At 34.1% G+C, this 16,014-nt stretch overlaps 1 protein-coding gene across 9 annotated transcripts in view; it reads right to left on the reverse strand.

Moving 5' to 3' along the window:
• Positions 1-16,014, reverse strand: part of LOC107873286 — a 42,918-nt gene that overhangs the window by 10,629 nt on the left and 16,275 nt on the right. For 4 of the 9 annotated variants that reach the window (XR_007057170.1, XR_007057168.1, XM_047414879.1 and 1 more), the window contains exon 3: positions 2,369-2,630. The exons of 2 other annotated variants lie outside the window; for them this stretch is intronic. Coding sequence is in view for 2 of the 7 variants with exons in the window: in XM_047414879.1 (XP_047270835.1) it covers positions 2,369-2,630 (262 nt within the window). In the remaining 5 variants the exon portion in view is untranslated. Of the gene's footprint in view, positions 1-2,368; positions 3,072-16,014 lie in introns of those variants that run through there. 3 more of the 9 variants (XR_007057169.1, XR_007057173.1, XR_007057174.1) reach the window with 2 other exon arrangements.

The raw sequence follows: 16,014 nt of genomic DNA on the forward strand, positions 1-16,014 counted from the left end.
CTTATCTAACAGGTTAGATGTCTCAACCTATGCTAGATATGTAGTTCTAGAGTGCAAGGATTGCTTCTAAGAATCACACACTCTACTCGCAGGTGAGTTCCCATTCTTGGGCTCACTCGGTGTTGAATCCTACTCTCATCTGATTAGACACTGAATTAATTATACTGAACTGACTGCACTGAGTTTACTGAGTCTTGTTAACTGACGGAGTATCACGGAGATCTGATAAATGACTGAGATTACTAAATTTACTAAGTTTTCCTGAGTCATGAGACTGATTGAATTCTACTGAACATGGCTTGAAAGTGAGTATCTTGAAAATATGACACTGGCTCTAGGCACACAGCTAAATTATCGGGTACAAGTACCCCCAGGTCTCAATAGCATGAAACTGACAAGACTTGACATTTCTCGACACATGACCATAGTCAACAATTCATAGTACAATCATCAAGGATTTTCATGAAGTATTTGCATGCCATAAGCTCACACATGAATAGAAGTGCATGTAAATATGTCATAATTTCATAAGCCTAATCTCATGAGCATTACATCAATACATCACAAAGCATAACAATAACATGAGAGTCATTTGAACTTAAGGGTGAAACATAGGTTCATCATTTTGATCATAAGTGAGTCATAAGGCATGTATCCTATTCTCTTAGGCATTTTATCAAACACCTTGCATGTATAATTATAAGCTTAGGCGTGGACATTAAATTAATTCATCATGGTTGCATAAATCAACACAATTTAGTATATTTCAATCCACATGCTAGCATAAATTAATGAAAAAATATTTAACGATTCCAACTTGGGTATCATATACAACATCAACATGATTGTAATCAATCCACAACATAAACATCACAATTTATAATTTAAAATTGGATTCTTGGGCTTCATGGATGAAAGAAATCCATGAATGAACACTTATCATACCTGGGTGGATTATTTCTTGAAGATTCACGGAAGAAATCTTCAATTCTTGAATTGGAATTAATCACCTAGGGCTTTTTGTTCTTGGGGATGGATTTTTGAGAGAAACCCTAGTTGGATCTTATGAATGAATAATAAAGCTATGAGCTATTGTCTTGTATAAGTCAGGGTTAAAACGGGTATAAAAGACACAAATACCCATTTAGAAATGGCTTTAAATTTCTAAATGGGATCTTCAATGGCCATCGTTCTGACCATCGCACTTGCGCCAGAATAGGGACTCACTGCCTTAGTAGCGATGGCTTGGGCGATAGTCCGTCACTAGATCGACGGTCTGTCAACCTGTCTTTCACACCTCAGCCAGAAGATTGACTTACTTCCTTAGCTGCAGTGATTTAGGTGACGGTCTATCGCTTGCTCGACGGTCCGTCAACCTGCCCGTCACAGCTGGGCAGTTTTAACAGCTCTTAGTAAAACATCCATAACTTTCTACTCAAATACCAGATTTGGATGAAACTTGTATCGTTGGAAAGATAATTAAATTTTCCACATGATAAAAGTTAAAATTGTGGAAATGCTATCTGGTTTAAACATTAATCATATAGGAAGTCATCAATAACTCTTTTGGAGACTAGATTGGACTTAAAGAAAGTTCGGGGTATTACAATATCTCCCTTTCTAATCACAAGAACTTGAACTCCCTTCCAAAGAGGTAACAACTTGTCCATCCACATATGTGTGACAAAAAACAAGAGACAAGAGTTGTTTGTCAAGTTTAATCCATAAACTCTTCATGGAATGACAAATAGGCTTGTAAACCGAAATAGGAAGATCATACATTCTATACACATTCAAGTTATCATCATAAGCAAAAAGATAGTAAAGAAAAGTGTTAAAGGCATCATTCTCATCAAAATTACCCTTAAACATGAATTCAAAATAAAATGAGACAAGACATTTGAATTACATTACATCTTTTCTCTTCAAGCAACTTCCCTCAAGAAGTGCATTCTCCAAAGGAATAATGCTATTAGAGGAATTAGAGAATCTATGAGAAACCGAATCACTCCTAGCCAAATTGTATACCTAAGAAGTTGCGTAACTTCTTTTCATGGCACTTAGCATGCTCCTAACAATCCTTCCTATTAGTTCAACTTGTCCAACTATACAAGTGTGACAAGGATTAGGAAACCAAAGTTGTACGTCAAGAACACACCAAGGACTCTTCCCTAAGCAACAAATAGATTGGGCATTAAGAATGTAAGGCCCACACAATTCAAGCACCAAAGGCAAATGCCATAAAGGATTCATGAAGACACTAATACTACCAACATAATTTCAATCATCCTCAATGATCTATTCAATATAAGAAAAATATCATCATGTCTCCAAGGATCACTAGGAATAGGAGGGGGTAGATACATACCTTGGGAGAAATAGGTTTGATCCTTTTGCCTCTTTGTAGGAATTCCTTTGGTAGAGAACTCCTTTCTTCGATCCATGGGGTTAGATGCTTTACTCCTTGTCTTAAAGTACCTATCGAACCAGAGGAGTTTGGTTTGGGTCCTTTTTCGAGTCAAGTCTTCATCACCTTTGGATTCCTTGAATAAGAACGTATCTAGGCCATCAATCTTATACTCATGAGGGGTCCTCGTTGAGTCCTCCTTTGGAAGTGTTATCTTATGAACCTGCATGAGAGAAGTATTGGTACTAGGCAAAATGCTAGTTTTGTGGACTGGATGTAACAATGAATTAGGTTTGACAAGTTCCACAACTAGGTGTTCCTTGTCACCCATATTTAGTTTATCCCTTGTCTCAATAATCGCACACAATTCTCCTACTTGAGCCAAGTTCTTCTCCTCATTCTTAGCTTCTTCTTTCCTTATGGCCTCAACTTGATTAGGTTGACCTCCCCTCACGAAAGATCGGTTAGAAAAGCTTGGATGTTCTATCAACATTTCAAATCTTCTTGAAAGAGAGCTTTCCATCCCTTTCAATTTCCCTTCCATCCTTGCTATTGTACTTTCATGAGATTCAAATCAGCTATCTATGGCATCAAACCTTCCCATGATTGATTTAACCTAACTAGGCATTTAAATTTTATCCGCCATTTTACCTATCAAAAAATACTAAACAAAACAACACAAAACATCAAAAACGTTAATGGTTAGAGTAGATTCATGTTTATGACGACTTAAGAAATATTGTTCGAACTAGAATTAAGAATGGCTATGATTCATAAACAAGAAAAGCATAAAAATAATGCTAACACGAAAAGCGTATTCAAAAACTAATTCACAATCTAGTAGGTATTTACTAGTTTGCTAATTAGTAAGAAAGTCAACAAAATGGAAACCAATTGGAAACAATGAAAAGAAACTAAGAATTCCAAGATTTTGAGCCTTTGATGACATGGCACTCAACTATTGCTGTTGAAGTGTTATGAAAGTTGATAATTTTTCTTGTTCCTAAACTTAGTTGTTCAATCTTCACAAGAATGAAGGAATTTTCTATTTTGGTAGGTAGACAAACAAGGTTTTTAGGCTTTATTTTCAAGATTCAAAGAGGTTGACCTACTTTCACTCTTTTGGCAAGACAACCTTTTTGCAAGTCTTGTCTCCTTTCCTCTGTTAGCCAACCTAGAAAATTGCTCTCCTTTCCTCTGTTAGCCAACCTAGAAAATTGCTCTTACTCCTTTTTTGTAATAAGGCCTTATGGGAGCCTTTTGTTCTTTTACCACATTGGTGATGTCTTTAAAGTTTTTCCAAGACAAACAAGGAGCCTTGATCTTCTTCCTTTTCAAGATCAAACCATTTCTTTTGAAAATAATTCTTCAACACAACATGAAAAACAACAACATTAGCAGTCCACAACCTTCAACAATAAATTGTAAAATAGCTCAATACTTGGATTTAGACCCTAAGTGTTGGTGAGAAAGAAACCAACACTAGAAATAGCCTAGATAGACAAAAGAAGCCTAGATCTACACCCAAACTTTTGTCCAAGACAACAACAACAAGAACACACTTCTCGGCCAAGAACACCAACACGTAGTACACCCTTTTTTTAATTTTCATCTAACCAAGCCTAAGACTGATCTTGTGGGAACAAAATCAGCCTTATCTTTGATACCAAATGATACTAGACACACTAAGAACATATCAAAAGTGGCAAAAAATAGTCCACAAAACAAGACACAAACCGAGGACCAAGTTAGAGCTTGTCTCAGCCAATAACAACAACACAAGAATAGCAAGACAACAAGGTGTTCAACACCTGTTTCAGCCACCACAAACTAGATTAACAACAAGAATACAAAAAAAAAGATGAACAATAATAAAAATGGAACAACAATACATGGGTTTACTACAAACAAGAACAAATGAGTATAAGAAAGTAAGATAGGTAACTTGACATACAAATGCATAAACCCTATGAACCTAAGCGTGTATCAAACACAAAGACCCAAAAATTCATACAAGATAACACCAAGTTCTTACGAGACCTCAAGGGAACTGGAATTCCCAAGGAACCACCATTTCTAAGCTAATTACCAACACAAGTGATGTCCACACTTGTCACAAGTGAAATCCATACTTGCAAGAAACTCTCAAGAGCTCTCAAAATATACCATAAAAGTTGTGGAAAAATGACCTAAAAGGTTCTACTTATAGTCTAGGTTAAACTTATTACACAAAATAACCAAAAGGCCCTTAATGAGCCCATCGCATGGGTCGGCCTTGTAGTGTGCCATTGGGATGGCTTTGAAGTTTTAGAAGGCCTCCTTCACACTTCAAAGATGGTTCTCTTGATTGGGCAGCCCCCCAAGCTCGAGTCTTTACTTATTGACTTCCAATCATGTCCTCAAAAGCTAAGGTACTTCTTTTACCCGTATCAATGACCTACGTACGTAGGTGACCAATGCAGATCATTTCAAATTCACGATAAGGTGACTTGCGAAGGCCACACGTGCCAGCAGATTCCACATGCGGCCACATCTCGCTTGGACGCACCCCAAACACTCCAAAATTAATTTTGTTCAAATTCCAACTTTATAATTTCTTTTAATGATTCTTAAATACTAATTAACAACTAGTAATCGATCTATTAGTTGATTAATTAGTTTTAGATCCTATTTTCTTTCTTTGTTCATTTCTTGTGTGCTTTTCTTTTTTGTTTGGTTGTTATTTGTTTGTTCAAGTCCTTATTTATTTATTCTTTAGTCAGCGAACAATAATCTATTCTAACCAAGAATAATAATTAATACTTCATCAATCACTGGAGTCACTCCAATTGTGAGGCATATAAAGGTCAGATTCTTTTGAGTGTTGGTGAGGACCTTTACTACTAACCTTGTTTGTTCATTTTGTGGGTACTTGGAGTTATAAGGAGGTATATCTTTGATAGCCTCGAATACTTGTGACTATGACATAGGAGACTATAATTGTAGTAATAAGGACTATGGCTATTATGGAGATGACACTTATGAAGGCTTGGAATATAGCCATGATCAAGAGTAGATTAGGAAGGGAAGCTATTATTATGAATAAGAAAATGATGAATATAGATCTTATGGTGAATTTATAGAGGATGAAGAGTCTATTGATGGTTCTTATGAAAAAGATAGGGAATGTGAAGAGCCTTCCCTTTCCCACTCTAAGCATAAAGATGACAAGAGTTATACTACCTACTCCTATGCACCTTGTCCAACTTCTAGAGGAAATAATGGGAATCATAACCTCCCTAGAACCTCTTATCCTTCTAGTCCTAACACTCAAACATTTGGAAATGGGAACCAAAGTGGATATAAAGGATATAGTAAGAGTCATGATGTTTCTAAAGTACCCCTTCCCATTTTTAAAGAAGAGAGAGATCCCTAGCCTTATCTTTATTAGAAATGACAATTTGATACTTTTTTCAAGAGTTATGATATAAGTGAGGTTCAACAAGTCACATATGCAATTAAGAACCTTCAAGGTCAAGCATTGAGATGGTGGTAACTTGCAAAAGAATCCACTTGAGTATGAAGTGCCTTGAAGAGGTACATGAAGGCTATCTATGTGCCGGAAGGGTATAAGAAGCTCTATAATGTTAATCCAAGAAGGAGAGTCTTCAAATAGGAGGTGGAAATTTATGGGATTCTGGGATTAATGCATGTTCTAGACAATTAGTGCTATGCAAACTATATCAATCCTTCTACGGTGAAGTATTTGGGGATACCTCAAGTAGTAAAGCGTCATCCATATACCATGGAGGGATTCCAATTTACTAAAAATATGAAGGTTCAGTTTAGGAACTATATTCAAAAGATTACTGTGATTAGTTGTGAGCAGGATAATTGTAAGGACAAATTAATATCAGCAAAATCTGCAGGGATCTAATTGTTTTAAGAATCCAATTGCCATCTTTTGCATTTTTATAAATTTAACTTTCTTATTGTTGGACAGGAGTGGCAAGTTGTTTTTATCCTCTTTTTGATGTTTGTTTTAAGGAAAAAGGGTCAAAAATACACCTCTACTTTCATTTATGGCTACATTTACCTTTCGTTATACTATGTGGCTATTTATACCATCTCCATTATACTATGTGGTGAATTATACCCTCACCATCACTAAACTTAAAACATGGACCCCTCACATAAATAATTCTCACCCAATCTACCCAAAATTAACCAATTTCAATCAAAATTATTCATTTTAAACAAATTCTTAAATAAACCCGACCTGCAACCCACTAAATTAAAACCCAAACTAAATTAAATCAAAAGATCCATGACCATTATAAACAAAAAGAAAATATGATTTTCAATTTCATCAAAACCCACCAAAGTACTCTCTAACTTCAACCTTAAGACAAACAAATCAATTTCTCTAACTTCCTCAAAAACCACCAAGTTAATCTCTGATCCAAATGAAAATTCAACCCCATTATCTACAACAAAAACTCTTTGATTTTTGTAGTTGGGTTTTTCAAATAAGCAAATAAGAAGGTTGGAAATTTTTTGTAGTTGTTATTCCTTGTGTAAATGTCTTTGAATAAAAGCATTTAAGTGTGTTAGTTACTTAATTGGAGCTTAAAACTTGAAGAACCAGACTAGAGAACTCCATTGACAGTCATTAATGGAGCCTGAAGCTTCAGTTCGAATTTTGGGTTTTTACCAACACGCATTGTTTAAAATGAGTATGTAACCCATGAGGTGAAGAAGAACAAATTGAAAATGCACCTTTTTTGGTCGATCCAGTGCCTCGGTTATAACAATTTTGGATGAACACTGATCTAGAACTAGACTAGATAGTTTAAAGGTGGTCATGATGCATCTTACAATTAGAAGGGATCGATGAATTCTTGGAAACAAAGAACTTTTCTGAAGAGCTAATAGACCATTTAGTATTTTTATTCAGTATATAGGAGCTAGAGTTATAAATCATGGTATTACTTGCCAGATAGAGAGTGATGCGGTAAATATTATAGCATGTGGAGGCTAGTAGCTTTTCCATAATTACAACAACGTTACATTCAATAGCGTGAAGGGGGAAATTTAAAAGTGTATCTACTTCAGTTTATAATGGTGGTGGTTCTTTTGATTTAATTTTGTTTGAGTTTTAATTTGGTTGGTTGCGCGGTCAGGTTTATTTGAGAATTTTTTATTAAAATAGATAATTTTGATTGAAATTGGTTAATCTTGAGTAGATTAGAGAAAACCCTTAAATTGAGGGGTACATGTGATAAGTTTCATAATGGCAAGGGAGGGTATAAATAGCTACATAGTATAACGGCGAGGGTATAAATAGCCACATAGTATAGTGAAGGGTAAATGTAGCCAATAAATAAAGGGGTAGTTTGGACCCTTTTCCCTTGTTTTAATTATTTTACCTCTTTATTCTTCTGCGTGTGTTAAGACTGAGAAAGGAACAAGCCATACAATTATGTGAAAGGTTATGAGCATATTTGTTTCATGAACTTGTATTATGTACTTCCATGTTTTATGCTCCGGATCTATTAGATAAAGACATTATTTTAAGTGCTGAAATAATCCCAGGCACACCTTCCAAAGAAAACTTTTGGAAGTCCCTTCTAGGATTCTGAATCCTCTCTAATTTTCTTCCATTGGAGATAACCCTATATGCATAATTTTATTTTCTTCCTTCTCACAGAAATGGATAACTAACTTTTTTTTCAGAATGGGGAGCAAGTCCTATGATAGCATAGTTTCCTTCTAAAGTTTAGGGACTCGGTTTGACTGGGTGGAGGGCTCTAAACTCTTAATGAGAAGGATAACTATTAGCAGGGGAGTTTTTTTATAGTTGTCTAAAGGGTTGCAAGAATTCTTTAACCACGAGGGGGAAATCTTTAACTCTTGGGGATGCAGAGACTTTCAACTTACATTTATTTCTCTCAAAAGTTTAATAAATATGGTTGCTTAATGTTGATAATATAAGTCAAGGGTCAGAATAGGACAATTAATTATAGAATAAAACCAACTTAATAAGGTTTGGGGGAGATTGGCTTGGTAAATTAAAGACCTCATCAATAAAGTGTCAAGTACACATGGTGGATTTATTACAAAAGGGGCTGCGAACATTAATAGACTTGTTTGGTGGGTCAGTGGTGGTGTCGGGGGAGTGGCTACGAGGAAGCTATTTCAAAGAGCAAATGGAATAAGAACAAGATCAAAATCCTACAAGACACCATAAATATGGCGAAAGCTTCCATCCAGGAGGAAAGAAAATGCTCTGCTACAAAAGATGTCATGTTGGTAGATTCATTGGTAGTGAATAGGAACCCATTCATAACGACGTTAGAAGGTTGGCAATTAAGACGTAGGAGAGGCGTCTCGAAAATTCATGTCTATGAAGTGAATGTCTTCCATTTACTCATTGAATTTAATCAAGAAGAGTTGCTGAATATCTTCTTATGGCTAGATGGAGACGACAAGGCTAAACTCTCAAGCTAGATTGGTGGACTCCAACAAAAGGTGATACAATAAGATTTGAGTGGTACTGGATCAGAGTTTTAGGTCTTCCACTTCAACTTTGGAATTTCGAAACAATGAGGAAAATAGGGGATGAATATGCAGGATGGCTGGAGAATAAAGAAAAATAGAGCTTATAGATCATCTAGGTGGACCAAAATTAGACAAAAATCAGGGTTGAATGTCGTAGGGGAAAAATTCCTTCTTCCATGGAAATCACCGATGAAGATTTGATATATTCTCTCCCGATATGGTGTGAAGAGCCAATAACCTACCAGAAAAAAGAATAGGAGGAGAACATAAAAAGAGATGATTGATTTGGCTCTAGGTTAGTTGTCAGTATTTATATGCCGTCAAAGGAAAAGAGGTCTTAGCCAGTAGATGGTAGTATATTGAATATCGACAATCAACATTTACAAAAAAAAAAGGGGAATGTATTTCTGACAAGGGGCACATGCCTACAGATTGGGTTTTCTAAGAGAGTGGTTGATTTCCTATAGGGGCTATCAATATCTAGCTAAAGAATGGAAGCACGAGAAGGGGATAAATCAAAGACTTGTATTTAAAATGGTGGGCCTATTGGGGAAAAGCCCGTTTCTTTAGATTCAAGTTTGCTGATGATCAATTCAGAAGAAACTACAGGAATAACCCAAAATAAGATAGCTTTCAAGTTTTGACCTCAAATAAAAAAACTTCATAAAAATAACCTTCAACTATTAAGTGATATAATTTCAAACAAAATTGTCCCTAACCAATGGAGTAAATTACATAAATATCTTCATAATGGATAACAACTCCATACTTATTTATTTTTCTCTTTTTAATTTTACTTTGATTCTTATTTTGCCTTTTCTCTTTTTATTTTTGATTTTTCTTGATCCTTACTTTTGTCCTCTCATCTTTTTTTTCTTTTATATTTTACTTTGATTTTTTATTTTTTCTTTCCTCATTTTTTTTTAAATTTTTTTTATTTTTCTCAACCCTTACTATTTTTTCCTTTCCTCCTCTCAATGTCTAATTTTTTGTAAAAAAAGAAAAAATTTCTTTGATCTTTATTTTTTCTTTTCTTTTTAAATTTTTCATGGCCTTTATTTTTATTTTATCTTTTTTATCCACCTTTATTGTTTCCCGTTTCTCTTATTTCTACATTTTCTTTGATTTTTATTTTTTAAATATTTTTCTTTATTTTCTTCTTTTTTCGTAATTTTTAGTGTTTTGTTCTTTTCTTTAATTTCTTCCAATTAAGTTACATCTCATGAGCAAGAGTTGACACTATCACATTATAAAAGCAAGACTTATGACTTTCAAACGATAAGCTATGTTTCATGGGCAAAAGTTGACACTACCACATTGTTGAGGCAAGACTTATGACTTTCAAACAACGAGTAATGTTTTACAGGTAAGAGTTGACATTGCCACATTGTGTTTTGATTTATAAAATGTTCTATAACTCTTACCTTAGAGGCAAGACTTAGCTCAAATACTTTCAAACAACAAATTATGTCGCACGGGCAAAAGTTGACTCTACTATGTTATATTTTTATTTATGAGATGTTATACAACTATTGTCTTAGAGGCAAGACTTAACTCAAGGACTTTCAAACTAAAAATTATGTCCCACAGGCAAGAGTTGACACTACTTCTTTATTTATGAGATGTTCTACAACTCTTGCCTTAGAGGCAAAACTTAGCTTAAGGACTTTCAAACTATAAATTATGCCCCACGAGTAACAGTTGACACTGCCACATTATGTCATTGTTAATGAGATGTTCTACAACACTTGCCTTAGAGGAAAGACACATCTCAAGGATTTTCAAACAACAAATTCTGCCCCACGGACAAGAGTTGACACTGCCACGTTATGTCTTTATTTATGAGATATTCTACAACTCTCACTTTAGAGGCACGACTTATCCCAAGAATTTTCAAACAAGTTACGTATATTGGGCAAGGGTTAACACTAACATATTTTTTTTTTAACTTATGAAATGCTTTATAACTCTTGTCTTAGAGGTAAGACTCAGCCTAAGGACTATCAAATAACAAGTTATGCCCCATGGGCATGAGTTGACATTAGTACATTATGTATTGGTTTATGAGATGTTTTATAACTCTTCCCTTCGCAGCAAGACTAAGACCAAAGACTTTCAATTAACAAGTTGTGCCCTATGGGAAAGATTTGACATTACCACATTGTGTTTTGATTTATGAGATATTCTATAACTCTTGCCTTAGTGGCAAAACTTAACCCAAGGACTTTCAAATAACAAGTTATGCCTCATGGTAAGAGTTGACACTATCACATTATGTTTTTATTTATGAGATGTTCTATAACTCTTGCTTTAAAGGCAAGACATAGACCATGGACTTTTTTTTAAACAACAAGTTACACTCCACGAACAACATTTGAGACTACCACATTGTGTCTTGATTTATGAGATGCTTTATAAATCAAGGACTTTTAAACAAGTTGTTCCCCATAGGTAAGAGTGGACACTACCAGATTATTTCTTGATTTGTGAGGTGTTCTATAACTCTTGTCTTACAGGCTCGAATTAGTCCAAGGACTTTTAAACAACAATTTATGCCCCATGGGTAAGAGTTGACACTACCACATCATGTCTTGATTTATGAAATATTCTATAACTCTTGCCTTAGAGACAAGACTTAGTAGATAAGTTATGCCCTATGGACAAGAGTTGACACTATCATATTGTGTCTTGATTTATGTATGTTGTAATAGTCTTACCTATAAGAAAAAACTTAGCCCAAGAACCTCCCAAAAGAACAAGTCATGCCCAATGGACAAGTGTTAACACTAGCACATTATTTTTTGATTTATAAGATATTCTATAACTCTTGACTTAGAAGCAACACTTAACTCAAGGATTTTCAAACAACAAGTTATGTTCCACAAGCAAGACTTGACAGTACCACATGGTGTATTGATTTATGAGTTGTTCTATAATTTTGCCTTAGAGGCAAAACTTATCCCAAAGATCTTACTAATAACAATTCATGCTCTTAAATTTGCTTTGATGTCAAAAAAAGAAGATTTCTTTGTGGATTATCCAATTTTTATTTATTAGCAAAATATAATAGAAGTTGAGAAAAAAGAAAAAGGAGAGAAAACAAAATAGAGAAATAAAAAAAGAGATTGAGAAAATAAAGGCAGGAAAAAAATAAAGATTAAGAAAAAAGCGAAGAAATAAAAAAAATGAGAAAAACAAAAATGAGAGGAAAAAATAAAAATAAAGTTTAAGAAAAATTGAGGAAAGAAAGATAAATGATAAAAACAAAAAATAAAATAAAAATTAAGATTGAGATAAATTAATTAAAATAAGAAATGAAGAAATAAATAATGTTTGAGACAAAAGAAAAAAGAGAAAAAAATAAAGGTTGAGACTAATGAATTAAAACAACAACAACAACAAACCCAGTGTATTCCTACAGTGTTGGATCTGGGGAGGGTAAGATGTACGCAGTCCATACCACTACCTCCTAAGAAGTAGAGAGGTTTCTGAATTAAAACATGAAAATAAAATTAAAGAAAAATTAAAAAAGTGAAAATAATAAAAATAAAAATAGAATTCGAGAGAAAAATGAGTATGGAAAGTTTAAAAATATTGAGATGTAGAGGGGCAAAATTGTACTTGTAATATACTTAAAAAGGATGAAAAACTAATTTGTAAAGATTTTTTTTTTACTGGGGTCAAAAATCCTAAGGCACCTACTATTAGTGCTATAGCATGTAATTTCCTGAACAATTCATGCCTTGGAATAAATTTGGGCCCAAGTAAAAAATCACAGCCTTTTACAGGATCCGTCACTGAACAAATTACATTGTCAAGGACAGAGGCGTTCAGCAACTCGAATTTTGTTAACTTTAAAAGGGAGAGGGCTTCGTGAGAGAAGAAAAAAGAAGGAAAGGTGGGAAAAAGTGCAGGATGTCTGTGCACAATGAGACATGCAAAACCAAGGGGATGTTTTATTATTAGTGAAGAAAAATTTAGCTCAGAATTAGTATGAAGGGGAGGTGGATTTTTCAGCTCTCTTGGTTATGTATTCTAAGCTGGAGCAATTACTAATTAATAATAGCGCAGAAGAGGAAAATATAGCTTCAAAAATTACTATTGAGTACAAGCAAATAGATTAAACTAAGCCTCCAGTTTGGAGTTGACCTTAAAGTTTGCAAGAATGAAGCCTATACTCTGTTGATGAATTTGGATCAAAGGAGCAAAAAGGAAAAGGTACAAAGGGAAAGTTTGGAGGCAACTAACTCAACCAATACAGTCCCAAAAAAAGTGAGGAATTTATTTTTTATATGAGCTTCAAAGATGGAAAACCAAGGGCCAATGGAAGGACTTTAGCTCCTACCTATCACTGAGAGTGAAGATTTTATCCTGCAACTTTAGGGGTTTGAATGGTGTTAGCAAAAGGGATGTTGGTAGTGAACTTTCATCCTATTGGAGGGAGACGTTTATGTATTAATTGAGACAAAGTTAGATGGGCAATTGATGGAACAATGCAGAACATATGGAGGAACATATGGATGAGGGGGATCTACAAGGGGCAAGGGGGTAGCGGAGGAATACTAATTCTATGGGATAAAAACGTCTGGATATCATTGTATCACTAGAAAATTCATAGGAGCAGATGAAGAATTTAGCTGGTGCCTCAGTGCAGTTTATGCAGATTGTAACAGAACCATTAGGAAAATGCTATCGAAAAAATTTACATCCACAAGAAGCAGGGTTAATGGCCTAATGAGCCATGGGTATTTTGCGGTGATTTTAATTTGAACAAGCACCCATCAAAGAGATCAAATTGCCACAAGCTTAGTAGTGCTATGACAAAGTTCGCTTCTTGTATTGATTAATGAGGATGGTGGTTTTCTATGGTATGGTATAGTATGGTCACTAAGAGAACCATGTTTGTTTTGATTGTTTCTTAAAATTTATGGTATAATATGGTTTAATTTCATGGTTTGGTATCCATGAAAACACTCACTTTATGTAACCACCGATTTGGTAGTATCCCATGGTTTACTAATTTTTCCTAATTATGTTCTTATTTAATATTATATAATCCTAATTTACCCTTTACCCTATATTATTTAACCCCACCTCCTAACCCCCCCCCCCCCCCACACACACACACACCAAAAAAATATTATTTTAATTTTTTTAAAAAAAAATTGAAATTTTTCTCTTATCCCGCCACCTACCTTGACCTCAATCCCCACCCCATATTTCTTTAAAAAGAAACTAAAAAAATTTCAAAACTTTTTCTTACCCCAACCTTACCCACCCTCCCCCTCTCCCAACTGCCAGCTTCTTTCTCGCACCATATTTTTATTTTTTAAATTTGTATTATAAAAAGCTTCAATAAAAAATTTTTAACCCACCACCCCCTCCTACCACTACCCAACACACACAAAAACAAAATATATTTTTTAATTTCTTTTTCGAAACTTTTTTCTTACCCCACCAAATATTTTTTAAAAAAAAATCATAATTTATTTCATACGTCACCTCTCTTATCCTAATCATTCTCATTGTTTTGTGTTAAATATATACAAATATTTTTAGAAAATATTTTCCTATTTGCGTAACAAACAAAATAAAATAAGTAAGAAACAATTTATTTTCCCAAAAAATTTTCTTTGTATTTGATACCGAATACATTCGTAGCATACACAAAAGATACATTCAAACTTTGTACTTTTCGTTGGTGGTCACGTTTTAGAACACCAAAAAGTAATGAAATTTTTTACTATAAAAATTGAATTCGATTACATTTATTTTGATCTACTCTTGCATTAATTTTGTTAAAATTTATATGAATTTAACAACTTAATATATTTACATGGAATAATTTGTGAAAAATTAGTAGGAAGAAAATTATTTTATGAACAATTATTCATACATTTATTATTTATAATAATTAAGGGGCATTTAGTAGACTTACCAATTATGATATAGTATCATACCATCAAACCAAATAATAAAACTGTTATTAAATAATAGTGAAAGATACAATCCATTCAAACATTGTATTGTACTATACTATACAGTACCATATCATACCATACAGTACTGTATATTATGTGTTAGAATATATGTAGAAATAGGAATAGTAAATACAAAATCCTACTTAAAAAAGGATAGTACTATAGTTTCTATAAAAGGGGTCTTGATGTAATTATGTCAACACATCATTCAATAATATTTTTCAATTCTCACATGGTATCAAAGAGTTGGTGAGAACTATCAAGAAAAAACCTCAATCACGCTAATTCTGGTGACTGATTTGCATCATATTTAATTTTGTGGGTTGTGTGAACAATACAACACCATTAACAGGATCAAAACAATCAGGCAACAAAAAACCAACTAAAATCACCAAAAAAAGAACCATCCACGCGCCCCCACGCACCAGTCGGAATTCCAATATTTCGGTGAGATCTACTTCAGTGCCAGCGCGTGAGCACATCTCCGGTTGAATTTTAGTTTTTCTTTTTTCTGTTGGGGTTACCGATCTATTTCGACTCCAACCACATACTCTTTTCTAGATTCCGTCAAGTATTTGGAGATTCCGATCGCCAAACATTAAAATTCAGCAACTTCATAATTTTGGTAACTGTTTTCCGTTTCCAGCAACTTGTTTTTGGGAGTTTTAATGTTAAATTACCAAGATGTCTTTTGGGCATGATATTTTTGGCTCAAAAAATATATGAATTGAAAGTTCAAGTCCTATGATCACTTTCGAACCTTTAATGAAAAGTTCAAATTATATAGCTTGGGTTTCCTTAGTTGAGTTGTGGTGCAAAGGTCAAGGTATCCAAGATCATTTAACGAGCAAGGATAGTGTGGTAAATGAAAAGGGAAATTCTAGCATGGAACATGCAAAAGATAAAGAGCAATGGGAGAAAGTTGACGCTCAACTATGTTGTCTCTTATGGCAATCTATTGATTCCAAGTTGATGCCCTTGTTTTGTCCATTCCAGACGTGTTATTTAGTTTGGGAAAAGGCTCGTGCTTTATACACTAATGATATATCTCATTTTTATGATATGATAGCTCGAATAACCAACTTG

Source organism: Capsicum annuum, chromosome 6 (genome assembly GCF_002878395.1).
Source record: "Capsicum annuum cultivar UCD-10X-F1 chromosome 6, UCD10Xv1.1, whole genome shotgun sequence".
NCBI lineage: Eukaryota > Viridiplantae > Streptophyta > Magnoliopsida > Solanales > Solanaceae > Capsicum > Capsicum annuum.